This window comes from Artemia franciscana, chromosome 11, assembly GCF_032884065.1.
Source record: "Artemia franciscana chromosome 11, ASM3288406v1, whole genome shotgun sequence".
NCBI lineage: Eukaryota > Metazoa > Arthropoda > Branchiopoda > Anostraca > Artemiidae > Artemia > Artemia franciscana.
The window spans coordinates 45,752,791-45,773,864 of NC_088873.1; the positions used below are offsets into that span (position 1 = coordinate 45,752,791).

At 34.6% G+C, this 21,074-nt stretch overlaps 1 protein-coding gene across 1 annotated transcript in view; it reads right to left on the reverse strand.

Moving 5' to 3' along the window:
• The window catches only part of LOC136033286 (peroxidasin homolog), a 51,826-nt gene that overhangs the window by 3,493 nt on the left and 27,259 nt on the right, over window positions 1-21,074 (reverse strand). The window contains exons 8-13 of the mRNA XM_065714048.1: window positions 19,365-19,586; window positions 17,660-17,857; window positions 10,595-10,731; window positions 8,305-8,472; window positions 5,545-5,747; window positions 1,946-2,115 (exon numbers count right to left, since the gene is read on the reverse strand). Of these exons, the coding sequence (XP_065570120.1) occupies window positions 1,946-2,115; window positions 5,545-5,747; window positions 8,305-8,472; window positions 10,595-10,731; window positions 17,660-17,857; window positions 19,365-19,586 (1,098 nt within the window). The remainder of the gene's footprint in view (window positions 1-1,945; window positions 2,116-5,544; window positions 5,748-8,304; window positions 8,473-10,594; window positions 10,732-17,659; window positions 17,858-19,364; window positions 19,587-21,074) is intronic.

The window sequence follows — 21,074 nt, forward strand, 5'->3', positions numbered from 1 at the left end:
CTTTTAAACATTTTATCTTGAATGAGATTTCAAAGGAAAAAACAGAATTAATCAATTTGTGGGTTTGAGCTTGCCTTCAACCTTTAAAACATGCTGTTAACACGGCTTTAATAACCATAGCCCACTTTTGGACACCCTAGAACGGCATGCCAAACCTACCCCAAGTTCACCATTCTGCAAGATGAAAAAATACTAACAGCAAATCAGTGAAGATGGCACGTCTCAGAATCTGCCAAAAGCCAGGCAATTAAGAAAAGAATACAACGTGAGTTTACTGCTTTTCTAGAATTTGTAATTAGGTGTAAGTCTTCAGACAAAAATTGAACAAAATTCCAGATTTAATTACCATAAAACGAAAGTATTAGTTAAAACCAGACATTTTAAAAGATTACACTACCATCTGTCAGCTTTTATAATCCACCATAAGTCCCCATACGTTTTTATATTGAGATTATTTGCTTTGGCTAAATGTGGGCCGGCCCCCCTGTACCAATTTTAATATTTAATTATGCCGAACTGTAAAATTTCGAATTGAATTCTTAGAACAAGTTGCTGTTATCTAACCGCAATGTGATTTGTGTCAAATCGCTTTTGTGGTGTTTATGTTTTCTGGAAATTGAAGTAGGATAGTGGGTCTATTATAGTATAGTATTATGGGAGAAGTAGAACATGGAAAATGCTAAATGCCAAGTTTTAGCGAAATATAGAATGATGAGTTTCAAAAGACCTATATTCAAAGGACCTCAGGAAGCATTTATTAGCTCCCTCCTCCATCACAGAATCGACTGCCCCCTCTAGACAAGATGCTGCATATGCACATGTACTACACTATTTATGAAAATGATAGCATTTATTAAATAATGAAAAAAGGAATAGTCAAAGAGACATAACCAAACTAATTGAAAACTATTGAAAATTAAATTTTAATTGTTTGAATTTGCTAAGTGAAAACTTAAAATACATGAATTATCAAATAAGGGAAGTTCAGGAATCCAATTTCTAGTGAAGTTGACCTCCACAAACAATTATATAGGGTGTTTTTGGTTAAAAAAGGTGCCAAACATAAAAAAAGAAACCTGGCTGAAAAGTTAGTGAAAAATATTGGGAACCAGCCAGCGTAAGAAGGTGTAGGTGTCTTAATGAGTCAATATATCGTTACTATCTGAACTTTTACGGGTATAAAATGTTGCCGAATTCAACTAATTAATTTCGTTCATTTTATCACTCTCCAACATGGTACCACTGGCGAAAATGTGATATTTCCAAGGAAGCTTCATAGTACACCCAAAGGAAAAGATACTTTTGTGATTGGGTTTACTAATTTCAGTTCTGTCCATACACTGAGTCAAAATTAGGATTTTACTTGCACATTTTCTTAAAGAATGACCAAATCTAGCTCAGAAGATACAAATATTTTCCTTTTTCAATATCCATTTTTCAGTCTGAACAAGGCCAAGAAAATTGTAAAAATGTGATTCAGTTAATAGATAAAGCTGAATCTCAGCTATCGAGCGATAAAACAATATGGTCTTTAGATAAATGATTAAGACTGTAGAACTGCAAAAATATCATACCAAAATCTTGTATAGGGGATATAACTATAAGGAATGCCTCATTCATCCCATATAACAGGTCGATGGGAGTTTTGATCTCAGGTGGTTCTTACATAGCATTTGATTTCGTTTTTGTCGGAGACTATGAATAGCTAAATTGGTTTCAAAGAATAAATAAATAAAAACTAAGTTTCAGAAAGCTGATGACACTAAATTATTTTTAATAAAAAAATTGGGTATTAAGGAATAAATTTGAAAAAAATTCAATGTAGGCTACATCTTTAAGGTCCTTCTAGAGATCTGTATCAAATTACTGATAACGACCACTTTGTTATTTTGATTGACTGACAATCCACGGGATGTATCGCCAAAGAATACAAACAAAAACGTACCTTCTTTAAATCTTAAGCTGGCATCTGGCGTCTCATACCAAAATCGGTCACCATTTCGTAGTCTGAGAAACTGATCAGCAATAAGACATGCTGCTGTTGGCCCAACAACTGCTCCTTGTATCGGTGTCTCGGAAATAATTCCGACATACAAATCAATGTCCGTAACATGACTAAAACAGGAATGTCAAATTTATCACAAGTTTATACTGCCAATGGTATTGAAAAATGAAAAATTGTCGTAGAACCTACAAACAAAGTAAACACGTTCTGAGACCATACTGGCTATGCATGACGTAATGAAAACAAAGAAAGGAAATAATAAATGAAAAGAGAAAAATCAAATAGGTGAAAAAAGAGGATTTAATCAGCCAGTAGCAAAATATGAAAAACAAGCAAATATTTCGACAAAGACCTCCGCCAAGTCGTCCTCAGTGCTCAAAAAAATAAGAAAGAGGAAAAAGAAAAAAAATGAAAGAAAGAAGAAACAACAACAAAATCTACCTTTCTTAAGTGAACTGTACGAGAGGAAAAAAAGACACTAAATCAAACAACAAAAACCAATTTGAAATCAATGAAAGAGAAGTTACCAATTAGATTGAATAAGTATCTTGCAACAGATTTCGCCTGTCTACAATTTTGGTTTTCATTAGATATGCGGACAGGTTTTCTTAAATTAGACTGGGCGAAAATATTCATAGAGTCTTTTAATATTAAATTATTATAAATTGGGCTTAAGGAAATATCTCCCGTGTACGGTAGATATTAAAGTTGCCTCCAACAAAAATGGCTATCAAAATTTCCCCATGTTTTAGGAGATTACGGAGGGGGGTAGCAAAAAGGACAGGGGGTTGCTTGCCCTTCAATCGCTTTTGACTTAAAAAGGGCATTAAAACTTTCAATCTCCAATCAAGTGAGCCCTTCCCGCGGTTCTAGGAAAAAATAATAATAATATCAGATAAATAAGAGATTGGAAGCTTATGACCTTTTTTTTTTTGCCTGTAAAACAACCTTTTTAATTCCGATAATCGATGTCCTGAAAACTTGGGGCCAGGGCTTGACTTAACTTCATAGAGACCATGCACCATAGTTATCAGCAGGATAAGCTCTTAAAAATTGGACAGTTTGTAAAGAATTCACCGCTCTACATATGAATAATATTCAGTTTATTTTTCTGGTCTACAGCATACCTTACCCCTTAGTCTGAATTTTTTGATTTTGATTCGATTCCAAATTTTTTGGGCTCGATAAATACATAAAATCCTCTTATAACGTATACAATTGAATAAGAATACATTCTGCAGAGACTGTCTACAATATTAGTTGTTTAATTTTTAAGAAACAAAGTTAAAGCAAATCTCATTTCAATGCTAAGTTATAGAAGGTCTAAATCAGCAGTACAATACACAATTGTTGTACCACAGATGGTACAACACAGCAATAGGGAAGGATCATCACATTTAGTATCTTTTTAAGATTACTAAGTCACCCGGCTTTCGAGCCAGTCTCCCTGCCGGGAATGTTATGTGAATAGTTTTATATATGTATAGTCAAAGAATAATAAAGAATGAACTAACTTGAACTTAAGTAACGAAATCTCAAAGCGTCAATTCTGTTATCAAACAGCTAGTGGTAACGAACTGTAGTAAGGAGCGACCCGGCTCAATAGTAACCAAAACTCAAAAAACGGAATTTTAATGCCAATAGCTACATCAAAAGAATCGCATTTTATTGCTGATTTCAAATATAAGTTTCATCAAGTTTAGTCCTACCAATCAGAAGTTACGAGCCTGAGAAAATTTGCCCTATTTTAGAAAATAGGTGGAAACACCCGCTAAAAGTTATAGAATCTTAACGAAAATCGCACCATCAGATTCAGCGTATCACAGAACCCCACTGTACAAGTTCCAAGCTCCTATCTACAAAAATGTGGAATTTGTATTTTTTGCCAGATGACAAATCACGGATGCGTGTTTATTTTATTTATTTTTTTGTTTTGCTGTTTCCCAGGGGTGATCGTATCGACCCAGTGGTCCTAGAATTTTGCAAGAGGGCTCATTCGAAAGGAAATGAAAAGTTCTAGTGCCCTTTTTAAGTGACCAAAAAAATTGGAGGGCACCTAGGCCCCCTCCCACGCTCATTTTTCCCAAAGTCGTCGGATCAAAATTCTGAGATAGCCATTTTATTCAGCATAGTCAAAAAACCTTGTAAATATGTCTTTGGGGACGACTTACTCCCCCACAGTCCCCGTGGGAGGGGCTGCAAATTACAAATTTTGACCAGTGTTTGCATATAGTAATGGTTTTTGGGGAGTGTACAGACGTTTTCAGGGGGATTTTTTGGTTGGGAGGGGGGTTGAGAAGAGGGGGTTATGTGGGGGATACTTTCCATGAAGGAATTTTTCATGGGGAAAGGAGATTTCCATAAAGGGGGCGCAGCATTTTCTAGCATTATCTAAAAAAAAAAACTATGCAAAAGTTTTTTCAACTGAAAGTAAGGAGTAGCATTAAAAATTAAAACGAACAGAAAATATTACGCATGTAAGGGGTTCACCTCCTCCTAATACCTCACTCTTTAGGCTAAAGCATTTTTAGTAATTTCAACTATTTTTTCTACGGCCTTTGTAATTCAGGGGACAAAATTTAAGCTTTAGTGTAAAGAGCGAGGTATTGACGAGTGGGTGAACCCTCTCATATACATAATAAAAACGTACGATTATAGAAGTTTGTTACGTAAGCTGATTCGTAAGTTACATATATCTTTTACTAATGAAAACGTTCGTAAAAAACTAAAAGTTCTAGTTGCCTTTTAAAGTACCCAAAAAATTGGAGGGCAACTGGGCCTCCTCTCCCTCCTTTTTTCTCAAAATCCTTCGATCAAAACTATGGGACAGCCATTTAGCCAAATAAATAAAAATGCAAATTTCGCTTTAATTATTCATCTGCGGAGAGCCGAAATCAAAACTTGGATTAACTAAAAAACGTTCAGAAATTAAATAAAAAAAACAAGTTTTTTTTAACTGAAAGTAAGGAGCGACATTAAAACTTAAAACGAAAAGAAATTACCCCGTATATGAAAGGGGTTGTTCCCTCTTCAACGCCCTGCTATTTACGCTAAAGTTTTTTACTGTTTTAAAAATTAGAGTTGAGAGACAGAGTCAAACTTTAGCGCTAATTTTTTGAGATGCCAAAAATAGATGCCAAAAAGTTTCAAAATTGTGAAGTTTTTAGGGCAGTACCACCGTTTCTTCAGTGTTATCACGTTCAACCCTGAAAATCAATAAATTAATCTTATTACTCAAGTTTGACTGTGATTTTCGACCGTAGAAATTCAGACCTTAACAACCTGCTGATTCCCAAAGATAACTATGCCATTTTAAATATTTGGGGCGGTAGGTTGTAAGCTTTTGGTGCCCGCTGCTACCAAAGGCTGCATATCTGCGTATGGAGGTCTATTTCTTGAAATTAAATTCCCAATTCTTCCTAACTTGTTGAGTAATGTGGTCGTTTATTCCTTTAACAAGTTCAAACAATCAACTTTCATTTTCACTGTCTTGCTACTTTATAAAAAAAAGACATCACATTGTAAGAAACAAAAATGACCTGTAAATAGCTTTCAAAACATTGATGTTATCTGTAGAGACCTCTCCAACAAGCTCTTCAAATGTTGTTACATTGGACAATCCGCAAAGGACCCTCCATTGCACATATGGATGAAGTCCATGATCCCTCCCTCGTTGAATGTTAATAGCAAGTAAGTCAAGTCCAACATGGCCAGTTTTGGATTCAAATAGATGGTTTCGTATCTAAAATAAGATAAAGTGTACTTGAAGCAAAGAAATTCCTTGTACACGCACACACAATATATATATATATATATATATATATATATATATATATATATATATATATATATATATATATATATATATATATATATATCATGAAAAGAGAAATCACCAATGCAACAGCACAAAAAAAAAAGAAAAAAAAAAAAAAAAAAAAAAAAAAAAAAAAAAAAAAAAAAGAGAGAGACAGAAGGAGAAAAGGAAGACTGTATTCCTAAATTAGTGATTAATATAGACCAGCACTTGAATGAGGCCTTAACCCTACTCATATATATATATATATATATATATATATATATATATATATATATATATATATATATATATATATATATATATATATATATATATATGTATATATATATATATATATATATATATATATATATATATATATATATATATATATATATATATATATACATATATCAACAATATCAGCGATCTCTACGCTCCTCAATTTTTGTAACATAGAAAACACATAAACGAATTAATGAATCAAACGATTCTTGTAACCAATAAATTTTAAAATTTTTCAGTAAACTTTTGATTTCTTTTTAATGAACATATATTCTAGATACCTCTCTATTCTTTAAGTGAATTATTCTTCAAAGTTGCAATTCGTTTCGCAACTCAACGCTATTCTTCAAAGTAGCATCTCATCTTTCCCAAACATGCCTTCCATTATCGTAGAATGCCCCTGGTGTTGGCTTAAGTAAATACATCGAATCATATTCCTAATCTTTGAAAAGCGGGAAAGTATACCCGTCTGCTTTAAACTTTTTTTGTTTTATTCTCTTTAAATTATTCTGGAAAATCGTAGACATTGGTGCTCTTCTCGTTTTTTTATGTACCAATGTCATCCTCAATTATTATATTTTATTTTATAAATTTTATAATAATTATAATGTTTTTATAATATTTTATAATGTTTTTTATAATATTTCTTATATATTTTTAATAATATTTTTAATATATAATATTCCCATAATAATATGTAATATGTAATATGTATGTAATATGTAATATAATAATAATATTTATATAATAATTATAATAATATTTATATAATAAAAATAATAATATTATAATTGATAATATACAATATTAATATTTTAATATATAATATTTTAGTATATAATATTACATATAATATAATATTCTTATTAGTATTTTTTATAATATTCTATAAATTTTATAAACATATTTTATTTTATCCACAGTCAGGATCTTCTCCCCTTTATACCATAATTTACAATCACATTTTTCTTTTCACTTGCTAAATACAACCACCCTTGTTTTCTAAGCATTTACTTGAAGGTGCTTTATGTTTTATTTAATATTCTGAAATCTTCTCCGAGGAATATTGAATTATATTGAACCTTTGGGATTATTTTAGCTAATATTTTTACAACTACCAAAAAATACCACACCACAAAATAGACTACCACAATAAACTACCACAAAATAGCAACTACTTTAATTTAAAATAAATTTAAAATAGCAAACAACCGTGAAAACAAATAAACCAAACTGACTACGATTAACATGCTCGTAGTTAAAATTGACAACACAATACAAAACCGTACAACCGTTAAACCGTACAACCGTACAACTAATAAGCCAAACAACCGTGAAAACAAATAAACCAAACTGACTACGATTAACATGCTCGTAGTTAAAATTGACAACACAATACAAAAGCTGAAATTCGAAAATTAGCACTCTGTTAATCTCAAAAGACAACTAGATCTTTAAAGGAGACCCTTTTAGCTTTTTACCCTTTTAGCTTTTTAGTGTCAAATGCTTTAAACTCATTTTTCGCTGATTTTCCGCCCACGTTTTTTGAAACCCACTATTACCAAAAGTGACACAACGGCATATAGATATATTTTTCAATAGAAACTAGACTACTGATTTTTTCAAATTTTTCCGGTCCTCGGTATTTCAAACGCTTAAATTCTATGTAACCAGTCAAGCTGTTACTAGTACCTGAAAATACAGCTTTTCATTTTAAGTAATGGAAGTTTGACTTAGAGTCTTCTGAAATTCAAATAAGATATAACAGTGTAAAGTGCATCCACTGGAGGTTCTGAAAATTTACACTTTGTATGCAAACAATACAGCTTCATTTTAATTACTCCAAAGTAGACCTCCTCAGTAAGCCATCTTATGGTAACCACTAACCTCCCCCCCCCCCAAAAAAAAAAGAAGAAAAAGACACCCCATGGCTAGCGATAATTTGTCGATAACTGGTGATACTAAAAACACTGATAGCAGCCCAACAGTAAAAGGTAGATTATCTTGTCCATCATATTCAGATATTACATATTTGTAAATAATCATCCCGATTTTGACAGGTAATACATCTGAGCCCCTCAACTCTTCTAGCTATAATACTGTACTGAAATCATTTGATTGTATTTCAATGCACATATGTTAATTCCAGTAATTATTTTCATATTTAAACCTTATACTGTAATATACACTGGTGCTTAAAATGGAAAGATCTTACCTGTTCATTAAAAGTAATCGATACAGGCTTAGCTGCCTGATTCGCCTGTCCTCTCATAAGTGAGTCAAGATAGCCAGGATCCCAATGGTGAAAGGGGTTGAAAAGCATTCTATGAAGCTGAACAAAATCTACATTACGTCCCGATGGTCCTTGAAGTTGGATTAACCCCTGAACAGAATAAAGAAGGTAATATCAATATAGGTCTAACATCAATTATTTGAATGTTTAAGCTGAAACAGATCAGAAACTATAAAAAATATTATTCTCGCATCACTGCTCATTTTCCCTGATTTTGTTTGGCTTAATCTTGAAACTGGTCTGGGTTAAAATTTAACTCAGCGGTAAAATTTAAGTCAGCGGTACAATTTAAGTCAGCGGTAAAAAGTAAGTCAACGGTATTTATGAACAAAATAAGGATCACAAAACTAAGCATAGCTTTACAAATAATTGAGACTGTTGAAGAACAAACTGTTTAGCAATTAACATACCTTGTAAAATTCGTGATAACAAATTGTTTGATCATATTAGAGTATTCAAATTATTTTAGATAATAAACAAACACGGGATATTTTTGTATGGTAAAGGAATAAATATATAGAGAATGTTTAAAATGGCTACCAACCTAGGCAAATAAACATTTTTCCGTCCACGATCTTCTTAAAATTAAAAATTTGTCTTTAAACGATTTTCTTAAATACTTTTAATGACGTCGTCGTCATAACAAACATGATGACAACTAACTTCATGACGACATGACGACATGATGACATGACGTCACTCGACCGATAGACAGACAGACAGACAGACAGACAACTTATTTTTATATATATATTATTTTTATATATATATAGATATGAAAATAAAAATCTGTTTATTTCGTTGTTTCCATTGCTTGTCGCTTATGAATACGAATGTCGCAATCAGGTGGACAGCTTCACATACATTGGTACTATTATTAGTAAAGATGGTGGGAGTAGTGAAGATGTTAAAAGAAGAATAGCCAAGGTTCAGGGTGTTTTTTTCACAGTTGAAAAAAGTTTAGAAAAACAGGAAGATAATTGCCTATGGATTGACCATACCTTGCTGACTGACCGTCTTTAATACAGTAGGCTGTACAAAAAGTGTGCTTCAATCCCACTTTCTTGGGCTATAATGAGAGAAAGGTTGAGATGGCTAGGGCACGTTCTGCGGATGAAGGATGACCGATTGCCGAAGACTGTCCTTTTTGGCTAACCGTCTAGGGCTAAACGGAAACAAGGTCTTCCATGGTTGGGTTGGGAGGATGTCATAAATCCTCCAAAAAGATTTAAAGGAAATAGGAACTTCCTGGGAGGGTGTAAAGAGGGAGGCTTTGAATACACTTGGATGGAGGACGATCGTGCGCAGCTATTGGCCTCAGGCAGCTTGGTGCTGCGGTGATTTGTTAGTAGTAGTAATAGCTGCCATTCCTGAATTTTCGTCAAATATAAGTTTTTTCAAACAGAGCTTTTTTTCAAAAATTTTTTTTCCTAACTTTTGGTTTCCATGGGGCATGTTCCTGACTAGGCTACAGATGGCACTACAAACATGAATAAGACTTATCATATCTCTTTCCCCTAGACCCTCAGAATTTCAGTTCAAGGTCTATAACCTTAAATTTTAATCTTCCCAAGATTAAGCCCGCAAACTCAAAAACTCAATCTCACAAATCCATTCTTTTTTAACCCTATTTTTTTGCATAATTGGCAACTGTACACCCATTCCATATATATCATTTCCATTTTTACGTAGTAGAGAGAAGGGGAGGGGACTTCTAGCAGGTAGTGGTCAAAATAACAGAAATTGCTTCTTTAACCACATTCCAAAGAACATTTTCTGTATTTCAAATTCCTTAAGAGTCCCTTCGTCTATAGAAGAGGGCATGGTCTAGCCCTTCTCCTGATTGCTTAACTGACAATTATATTGGCTAATAGCCGAAGAGCCTATTGGAAGATAAGCATAAAAAGGATAGTAAACCGTGGATCATATTGGGAGGATCAGAGGAAAGATAATTTGATCTTTCTCCTCCAATAAATGTAAATCCCCTCTTCCAAACTAAGCGCAAATTTTCAGTTAAATATTCAATTTTGTCCCACAATCATAAGACGAAACACGGTGTGTACTCTCCTGCTATGGTCAAAAGCCAACTGACTGACTATAAAAATATAAAAAAAGCAATATTGACTTCAGCTATCCATCGTATAGCCTCACTTGATTGGTCAGATGCAACAGAAACTTGCCAATTGTGTAAAATAATAAGTGACAATTTTACCTGTAACATAGAGTGACCAAATCGATAGGCAGCTGAAGCGAACTCGTTTGCTATGGTTGCATCTATATTTTCGTTATAGCTATAAAGATAGCCCCTGTTACCGGGTCGTAGCTCAAGATAGTCAACAACATTGTCCCCTAGAAAAAAAGCAGGCATCTATGAATTAATTATATAAATAAATATAAAGAGATGTTCATTGACAAAGATAGAAAGTCTACAATGTTGTCTAAGGTACAACCTCAACACAGTGGTGGCTTCATTTCACTGGCAAAAACCTTGCAGAATTCCAACCACTCGTAATTAAATAGAAATTAAGTTGGATAAAACCCTAAACAGATGGTAAAACAAACAGTAACAGCAGTCTGTTGCTTCTTCTCAGGAGGTAAATAAAAATATTTTAGTAAAAACTTGAGAAGGTGGGAAAAGAAATTATATATTACATATTGTAGCACGTTGTTTGAAAGAATAACATACACAAATTTTAATTTTACAAGAGAGGTTCGGGGCGAGATTTGAGAAGGGCTGGTACCAAAAATAAACAAAATCTGACTCGTTTGGTAATTCTAACAGGAGAGAATCCCGTGGTTTCTGGAACATATATTAAGTGAACTTGCATTTTAGGGAGGAAGGTATTTAAAAACTCCTAGATATTTCTTGACTTTTCTTAGACAGAGTAGATGTTGTGCCATCTATGTTATATCCAGAGTTATGGGGCTGAGTTTTCTTCTTTGCTATTAATGGGATAAAGCTACTGCATTACTTTGAGGTTATTTCCATGTTAATTTCTACCGTCTAAAGGTACGTTTTTAGCTAAGTGATATTTTAGATATCTACCCAATTCCCTGCATAGGTTTTCTCTCTCAGGGTATTTTCACCAGCGTTATCTCATTTCTAGAGTAGACTAGCTTGCCATCTATATTACCGATTTCATATAGCTCCATATTTATTTCCATATCATTAAGGTGCATCTAATTCTTTTTTACTAGGAACAAGTAGAAGAGGAAAATGATCCTCTCGCAATTGTCATACCGTACCCACCGGCACTCAGATCCCTCTCATACAAGCTTATCTTTGAAAGGAAGGACGATCTAAAAATAGCAATGAATAACCCGATAACTCTGGGCTATGAGCCCTTCGAATAGACATGTATCGGTATTTGCCGATGAGAAGTTTGCAGTGCCAAAAGTACGGTCACCCTGCTAAGGACTGTAAAAACGCGATTTGCTGTTCACGTTGAAGTGGCAATCATGCGAAAAATAAGGATAAACCCTGCAATGCTGTACTGAAGCGTGCTCTCTGTAAGAAGTCAGACCATTTGCGCTACTGTGTTAAGTGCCCCGCAGCCAGAAAACTCATGACAAAGTCATTACCAGCTATGAGCTAAAACTATCTTCATTGAATCTCAATGGTGGTGTAGTCAATTAACTACCACTGATTGAAAGGTTGATGTCTTGCAACGATGTTTCGGGTCTACAAGAACCTATCAGCCAACTCGTTTTCTCTGTAAAAATTGAAATTGAATTTCAGAAGAACAATTGAGAATTCTTTTCCCAATAGACTGGAAATTCTAATTTGAATGGATATTTCGACCCTATGACCAAGGGCCGTCCTTAGAAAAGTACAAATATATAAGAGAAAAGAGGCTTACAATAACATAGGACCATTAAAACTAAAATGAAAGTTTTCTATAACAGTCCCAGCATCCTTACTACAGCAAAGTTCAACCAGTATTGATGAATAAAGTGAGGCAAAACAAGGCAATTCATTGAAACGAAAGAAAAATAATTAAAACACGTTTTAATCACTAATCTTGCCTTTTTGGCAGCGAACATCGAACGTCTTTTTGCAACTGGTCCTTTGTTAATATCTACTGTTTTAATAAGATATTTTGTAGGATCTTTTTAAATTAGATTTGTGTATAGAGAATTTAGTGAATATTCCCCAGAGTCCCTATTTAAGAAAATATTTATTATTAATCTTAATAAATGAAAAAACTTGACTTTTCGCCGTGCCGGCTAAACATTCCGGCAGAGGAGGACCTTCTGGCGGACTGGTGATACTAATCAGTTTTCACACCCTTTGGCATCAGTGTTTGTCGATAAAGAGTGCTCCCTTGGTATAAAAGTTTCAAATCTGACAGAATATTGCTGCTACTTACCAACTGATTATAATAACTTGGCTTCCCAAGAAAAGTTCTCCCGTACAACAATAAAGCTTGCTAAATCTTTGTAGCAGTGGGTCTATGCAAATCATCGTGTTATCCTCGCTGGGAAAGTCAACTGCTACCTCTCAGTGCCAGATCAGTCAAGATCTCCTAAACATTAGTCTGCTCTGTCCAATCTGTATGTTGTCCCAAATGACCATTCGTATACGTATATCCATATCTCCAGAGCGACCTCTTGACGTCACGCACTGCTCAAACCGCGTGACTGCGAATGGCTCAAGTCATGTTGAATTTAGCGAATCGGTATCGGATCATTTCCCAATCTCCAATTGTTTCGTTATTGATAGTGTTCTCTTTAAAAAACACTAAAAGAAACGGAAGTGAGAATTCAAATGTGACTGGAAGAAAATAAAGGCTGTTGTATATAAAGCGGAGCTTGATGTCATCTGAAAAAATTAACATACCCTTCTAACTGATGCAACAATCCTCAGAACTCGCCGAGTCTGAGAAAAAATTCTAATAAACATTTACTGTAGTGAAATCACACATGGAATGAGTTGTGTAGAACGCTGTGCCGTTCCTTTAAGTAAAGTTTGTCTGGGATTAGAAATACCTGGCCGGTCGATAAATCCTGCTTTATAGCAAAGTTGCAATTCTTCAAAGTTTTTGGCACCAAATATGGAATGATTGTGACAGACCAAAATCTGGTGGCGGTAGTGACATACAGTTATATACCAAACGTCATTTTCCTAAGTGTCTCGTCAATCACAAAGCTGAGATTACTGACTGCAGAAGCGAGCGTCTCGCAACTAATCCAAACAAAACCTGGGAATTCATCGGGGGTAAAAAAGACAAAAGGCGTCGCTTCAGAGCTTCCAAGCGAGAGTGTGGACCAGTTACTTCACCAGCGAATTTTCGCCTCCTGATCCAGTATTAGAATCCCGGTATGAATCACTACTAGTAGATAGTCTAGTTGATGCTGAATCCGATAATGATTTTGTAGTTACGGCCTCTGATATTTACAGTGCTATAATTCGCCTTCAAAAAGTTATCACGTGGTTAAGATCAATTATGTGGTTTTCATTTATTACACGCAAGTGATGAGCTACCGCAGCATCTACAATTGTTTTACCAAATAAATTTCAATTCTGGTTCTGTCCTCGATTCTTTTTGTGTTGGTACGTTGACCCCTGTTCCTAAAAATGATAAAGATAGCCGGCAATGTTATTCCTACAATAGTAGTGAGGGGGCAATACTCTGAGAACACCCATTCCCCTCTATTTCGAGCAGGACTATATGGGGAATACTAGATCCAATTGGAGTTATCATTCCACGCACCTGGTTTGTTCAGCATCTGGTATTGTGTATTCATTCATGCTGTCGATGAAACATTGAAATTGTTTCTGACGGCCAGTACTCCCATTGCATCTTGCCTGTCGAGCATCTGGTATTGCGTAATCATTCATGTTATCGATAAAACAATACAATTGTTACTGAAGGCCAATACTCCCGTGACATCTGGTCCGTTGAGTACCTGGTACTGCGTAATCATTCAGGTTGTCTTTGGAACAATACTATGGTTCCTGGAGGCTAGTGCTCCCATTGCATCTCGTCTGTTGAGCATCTGGTACTGTATAATCATTCATGTTGTCAGTGAAACAATACAATGGTTCCTGGCGACCAGCACCCCCATTGCGTAAGGTATCTCAGACAAATATTTGATATGAAAGAATGAGAATCGGCCCAATTTCTTAGCATTACATAAAGTGAGCTTGATCAATCAATATGTTTAATAAAAGGATTTTGATAAGGACTGTAATATACAAGAAGTTCGTAATCTACGTATTTTTGTCGTCTGCTTGTCGTCTACTGTTTTTCATACAGTTTTGGTCTATCAAAAGACATTTGAAATCTCTTTAGTACAAAATTGTATGACCCCCATTGCCAATTTTTTAGCATTACATAAAGTGAGCTTGATCAATCAATATGTTTAATAAAAGGATTTTGATAAGGACTGTAATATACAAGAAGTTCGTAATCTACGTATTTTTGTCGTCTGCTTGTCGTCTACTGTTTTTCCTACAGTTTTGGTCTATCAAAAGACATTTGAACTCTCTTTAGTACAAAATTGTATGAATATCGTCTTTTATTTAAAAAATCCCACCCTACTAGCCATTCTTGAACTATTGAATTCAATCAATGAAGTATTTTTGAGCCTGAACCTTCAGGGGCGGTAAAAAACAAGATCAAAACTAAAACAGGACATTTACCAAATTGCATATGTTTGTATATAATATATTATCATTAGTTTAAGAAAAAACAGCCCTCCCTACTAGCCATTATTGAACTATTGAATTCAATCCATGGAATATTGTCAAAACTGGACCTCCAGGGGACGGTAAAGAGAAATATCAAAACTAAAAAGCAGATAAACACTGCATTCGGATGTTCTACGATATTAGTCCTTCAGACGAATCTTATTTATATTTGATTCTGAACTTTTTTGAACTTAGATTTTTTTTGGAACTTAGTTTTCTTGGAACTTAGAGAATTTTTTTTGAACCTGTAATTTTTTTGGAAGTTAGTATTTTTTGAACTAAGAAATTTTCTTGAACTTAGAATTTTTTTGGACTTAGAAATTTGAACTTCAAACATCAAACTTCCCACAAAAGTCTTATTGACAATAAGCATATTTTAAAACGATTAACGAAATTTAATCAAATATCAAAAGATGATTTTAAAGCATTTTTGGAAAATACGAGCACACCAAGCGGCAACAATTTGACGAGAGTGGAGGGACTGAAGCTAAGGCATCTTTATATAACCGCATCATCCTCACCTGTTAGTATGCAAAAGGGTAATGGACGCTTAAATACTTGTTTAAGTTCAAAGTTGTTGAAGTTTGAAACATCTCTATGAACATTGGTGAAGTGGGAAGTTTAAGTTCACCCTACACACTTGCTCAAGTCACTGGACTTGAAAAAAAGCTTGTAGCATAGTATTTACAGAATGATTCAAGTTACACCCTACACCGTAATTGTAGAGTTCGCGGTAGTCACTATGGAAAAACTTCATCCTTTTTCCCATTGCAAATATTACAAGCAGACCTTTTGACTCTAGATGAGATTCAATGGCGTCACAATGAGCCAGAAAAGTACATTCTACTTAAAATAAATGTTTTTAGTCGCTCTGCATATGCCATTCCAAAGCGGTCAAAGAGAGTTGATGAATTTGCTAAAGCTATTACATCCATCCTTGAACAAGATTGTTATGGGAAGACTCAAACGGATCAGGGTAATAAATTTTTTAATCCACATACAAAAAAGGTTTTATTGAAATGTAATTCAATGCTCCATCATAGTCACAGTGGAATAAATGAATCATTGGCTGAATGATTTATAAGAACTATTCGATTTTTAATTTCAAAATATTGTACATATAAAAATACAGTTGCTTCTTTCATGATTTGGATAAATCATGTTGAGTTACAACCATCATCCTCACCGATCCAACTCTACGCTTCTAGAAGTTCATCGAGGAGATGGCAACACACTTGACATTTTTCTTAAACAGTATTCCAATAAAGTGAGGGAAGTGAAAAAGAAGAAATTCAACGCTGGTGATACTGTTCGGATCAATCGACCTGCTATTGTTTTTGAAAAGGGGAACTACTTTATGGTCCAATAAACTTTTCAAAGATTCCATTGTCTTAGACAGTAAACCCATAACGTGTCGTGCACGTGACATGAAAGATGATGAGATTCTTGGCGGTTTTTATGATTAAGAAGCACAGAAAGTTAAAAACAGTGGAATGTACAGATTGAAAATATATTAAAGAGTCGTACTCATAGGGGTAAGAGACAGTCGCTTCTTTATTTGATTCTTGGAAATCTGCTGAAGACGTACACAACGCTTTATGATTTCTTTGTGACGTTTATGTCCAGTGTTCGGTCTCCTCTACAATGATTTGAATAAGACCAGCAATTTTTGGACAAAAATCCCCCCCCGCCATCAAATTCAATAAGGGAAAGTATGAAGTTGCTATTGTCGATAGTATTCTTGAAAATACATATGATATCCTGAGAAAAGACCGGAAATATGAGACAAAAATTAGTTCAAACGATTGGTCATTCTTTGTCGACTATGAATGGATAGAAGCACTTAATTCTAGTGAATAGCCATATATCACATTATAATACAAAGAATTTGGTAGTATAGCTGATTTGTATTGTACCATCAATGGAAAATCTCTGTTCGTAAGAATGGTGCATTAATTATTCAATAGAAAGTGGTAAGATTTACATTAGCTCACCCATTGACAATGAAATGATATATCTCAACAATTACCTGAGAGATGTTTTTGGCTTTGAACAGAAAATAATCAAGGATAAAAATGCTGGAACTTTCAGTGAGATGGATTGTGCTATTTTTGCAGACTATCCACCGGGTTTCTCCTCGGAAAGTTGTACAATTCTTTGTGCATCCTTTACTGAGACATTGAGAATGAGAAATAGCAATTTTAAAGAAAGTTTCTCACAAAATCTCAATCAGAAGCAAAGGATTTCCGTGATGCGGTTCCATCCGTGTTGAATAGCTGTGATGTCATGACACCCTAAAAGAAATTTTACGGCATTGTTGAAGGGCTACCTGCTAATTATGATGCAGTGATGTGAGGAATGTGAAGTACTTGACGCTGAATGTTTGGGAAACTCCCTGTCAGCTAAAATTACGTTTGCTAATTCTGTAGCCCTGAGAAACATTATTTGACTTGCGCTTAGGGTGAGTTCTGAATTCTTTTGACATATCTCTGAATTCATGTGCTCGTCCCGTTGCTGCCATGAATATTCCCATATTGGGAGTTGCAGGGTATAAGTAAGTAGATTAAATAAAAAATGAGCTACCTAGTAAAGAAGGAAGAAATTCGTTATAAGTGATGTGTTGTATTTCAGCGATAACAATTCTTCTGGCTTCTTGATAAAGTCTTTCATCTGACCAGGTCGGGTTGATATCATTTAATATATGAGAAATCCTGTTGTGTTCACGCATCCAAAGTGTATGCATCGAGGTCAGCGACGGCTGTTCATTAACTCGCACATCCCCTGAAATACAATAGAAAAGGTTGTGCTAAAAAATCTTATGCTACTGGATAAAACGAATTAATAAAGAAACAGGTTAAAACACAATAAATAACAACATAAAACGGAACAGAACAGAAAAGAAAGAAAGGAAATTTTGAAGGGGAGGGGACCAGAAACTTCTTTAACATGTTGATAGTGCAATACGCACAAATTTCTGTGGGTTTTTGAAATGTAGAAGGGATTACAGAATTTTTTTAGACATTAATTGACAATAAAAAAAATTTGGTGGCTTCTGAAAGTAGTATTGTATCGGATTAACGACGCTTCTTGACTACTAAGGTCCCTGCGTCGACCCTGTAGTGCATTCCTGCAGCATGGTTCGATCTCTGGGTCCCGTATTACGACGCTAAGGTCAAACCCACTGCGCCAACACAGGTATTCTGAAAGTAGTATAATCATAAATAAGTATATTTAAATATTTTGCATAACTTTTTTATTGCACGAGAGAATGGTCCTTTTTAAGACACAAAGGTTAGAGTCTAGGAGAAGTTAAATAGGGAACATGATCTTCATGATGTCTAATTGACTGCTTCTACTAACTTGACAATTCCTTTTCAGCATAAAAATGTCAACACAGGGCCCAATCATGTGCATAGACTGATAAAACACTTCAAAATGTTTCAACTTAGGCTGTTTTTGCGATTTATTTTCTAAATTTTTAATTATGGTTGCAGCGACAGCAGGAAACATATTAAAGAACGAACCACGGCCCCACTGTAAAAAAAAACGTTTAAAAAGTACTTTCTAGTGGGAAAGAATGGCCATTTGTAGCTGATTAAGGAAAGACAACTAAGATTTTGATTAGCCTTATTGTAATCTATTTAGAGGGAAAAACAGCCATTTGTAGCTAATTCAGAAATGGGAACTATTATTTTGATTAGCATTAGTAGTTAAGTGTTTTTTTTTAAGTAAACTTAGTGGAATTTCGAAAAATAGGCTATAATCCAGCCAAGAATGGCATCGGATCGAAACAAATTTCAAGACACATTGAATAACAAAAAATTCAGTTTTTGCATGGGTAGCACTAATATGTCTTCTTTTTCCTTGCTTTCTTTTTCTTCATCACTAGCGGGGCACTGGCACATCATATAGAGCTTTTTAAAACCTCATTTAAAAGGAGATTTCAACATCTAGTCTATTTGTAATTCACGAAAAATAGTATTATGATGCAAAGCATTTTTGACAAATTTGTTATCTTGGTTCTGGCATTCCAAATTATAGAGTATTTCCCGGAATAAGCAAGTCTTGAGTAATTGTTGTAAAAAGTTAAGGATTTGCAAAACAACTTGTAGCAAATATTTCATTTCGAATATGAGACATACAGTGATTTTTCTTATTCTAGAAATCGGAAAAATTGGGTGGCTAGCTGTAGATGGTTAGTTTAATAAAAACACTATGTTTCGCGGGGACTGTATTTTGACTGCCAACCATGTTGTGTTTCAGAGCTACATGATTTGGGAGAACGTACCTGCTTTAAAGCAATATCGACTATTTTTGATCTCTTCCTCTTGATTGCACCCATCATTAGGATCGAATGAACTTGGTAGAAGTGGTCTACCGTCTGAGCTCAGTCTAATTTTTAAATAGCCTTTGTATAAAGTTCTAAGCCGTCTGGCCTCCAATCGATCAGAGCTGTATACATTAGAGCCATCTATGTAAGATGTAATTAAATTCATTTGTTCTCTTTGACCTGGAAAGACAAAACGAAAAATAAAATTTTGATTTGGCTTGAAAAAATTGCAATATGTGAATTATGAAAAGTTTGCCTTTGTCCTAATCGGAGCCAATCTGACGATTTTCATGGCTTAGTTTCCTTTTATTTAGGGTTAGAACACTTGATGGACCCTTATCTTTATTTTTATTGCGTCCTGTCAGTGGTTCAAATGCTATGTGAAATACTTACTACACAACCACATCCATACCCAAACTGCTACAGAGTTAACGCCCATCGATCACTATTGCCACTGCTAATGTCTCTTCAACTGCTACACAATGTACGATCAGGGCTGCTAAGCCACGACCTATAAGCACTACTGCTACACCAATCATTCTTGCATAATCAACGCTGTACAATGATTTAGGGTCTTTAGTTTGGTGATTTTTATTATTTTTTACCCTTTTTAAGCGAGCAAGAATTGCATGCATTATTTATTTATTGTCTCATTTCTTCCTACGGCTAGATATTTTCCTATTAAAGTTGACACATCAAGAGGGTCTGGCTGAAAAATGACAAAGATAGGTCGCGACTTTGGAAAAATTTGTTTTTTGCCTGAAATTTGGAAAAACAATTTTCCTGTAAATGACGTCACATTCATATGCAGTTAAAGAGCGACGTATTTCATCTATATATATAAAAATAAGTTGTTTGTCTGTTGACTGACGTCATGTTTGTGTGTCGACTGACGTCATGTTTGTCGACTGACGTCATTATAAGGATTGAGCATTATGTCGTCATGAAGTTGTTTGTCAACTAACGTCATATTTGTCGACTGACAAAATTACAGACCGGGACACTGGGACACAAATGGCGACCGGGACACCGGGACACAGGGAATATAAATGACGACCGGGACACTCAAAGAGAAATTACAGACTGGGACACCGGGACACAGGGAATATAAATGACGACCGGGACACAGGGACACAACTACAACGGGGACACCGGGGGGCATATATAAATGACAACCGGGACACAGGGAATGTTTGATTAGCAATCACCATCAACAAAGCTCAAGGGCAATCATTAGAATAATGAGGTATAGATCTGAATATGGATTGTTTTCCCCATGGAAAATTATATGTTGCATGTTCGAGAGTCGGTAAACCTGACATTCTATTTATATGCACAGACAACGGGACAGCGAAGAATATTGTATATTCGCAAGTTTTACATAGTTAAAAACATATATATATATATATATATATATATATATATATATATATATATATATACATATATATATATATATATATATATATATATATATATATATATATATATATATATATATATATATATATATATATATATATATATATATATATATATATATATATATATATACTAGCTGTTGGGGTGGCGCTTCGCGCCACCCCAGCACCTAGTTGGTGGGGGCGCTTCGCGCCCCCCCCCCCAAGCCCCCCCGCGCGCGTAAGTCGTTACGCGCCATATTAGTTA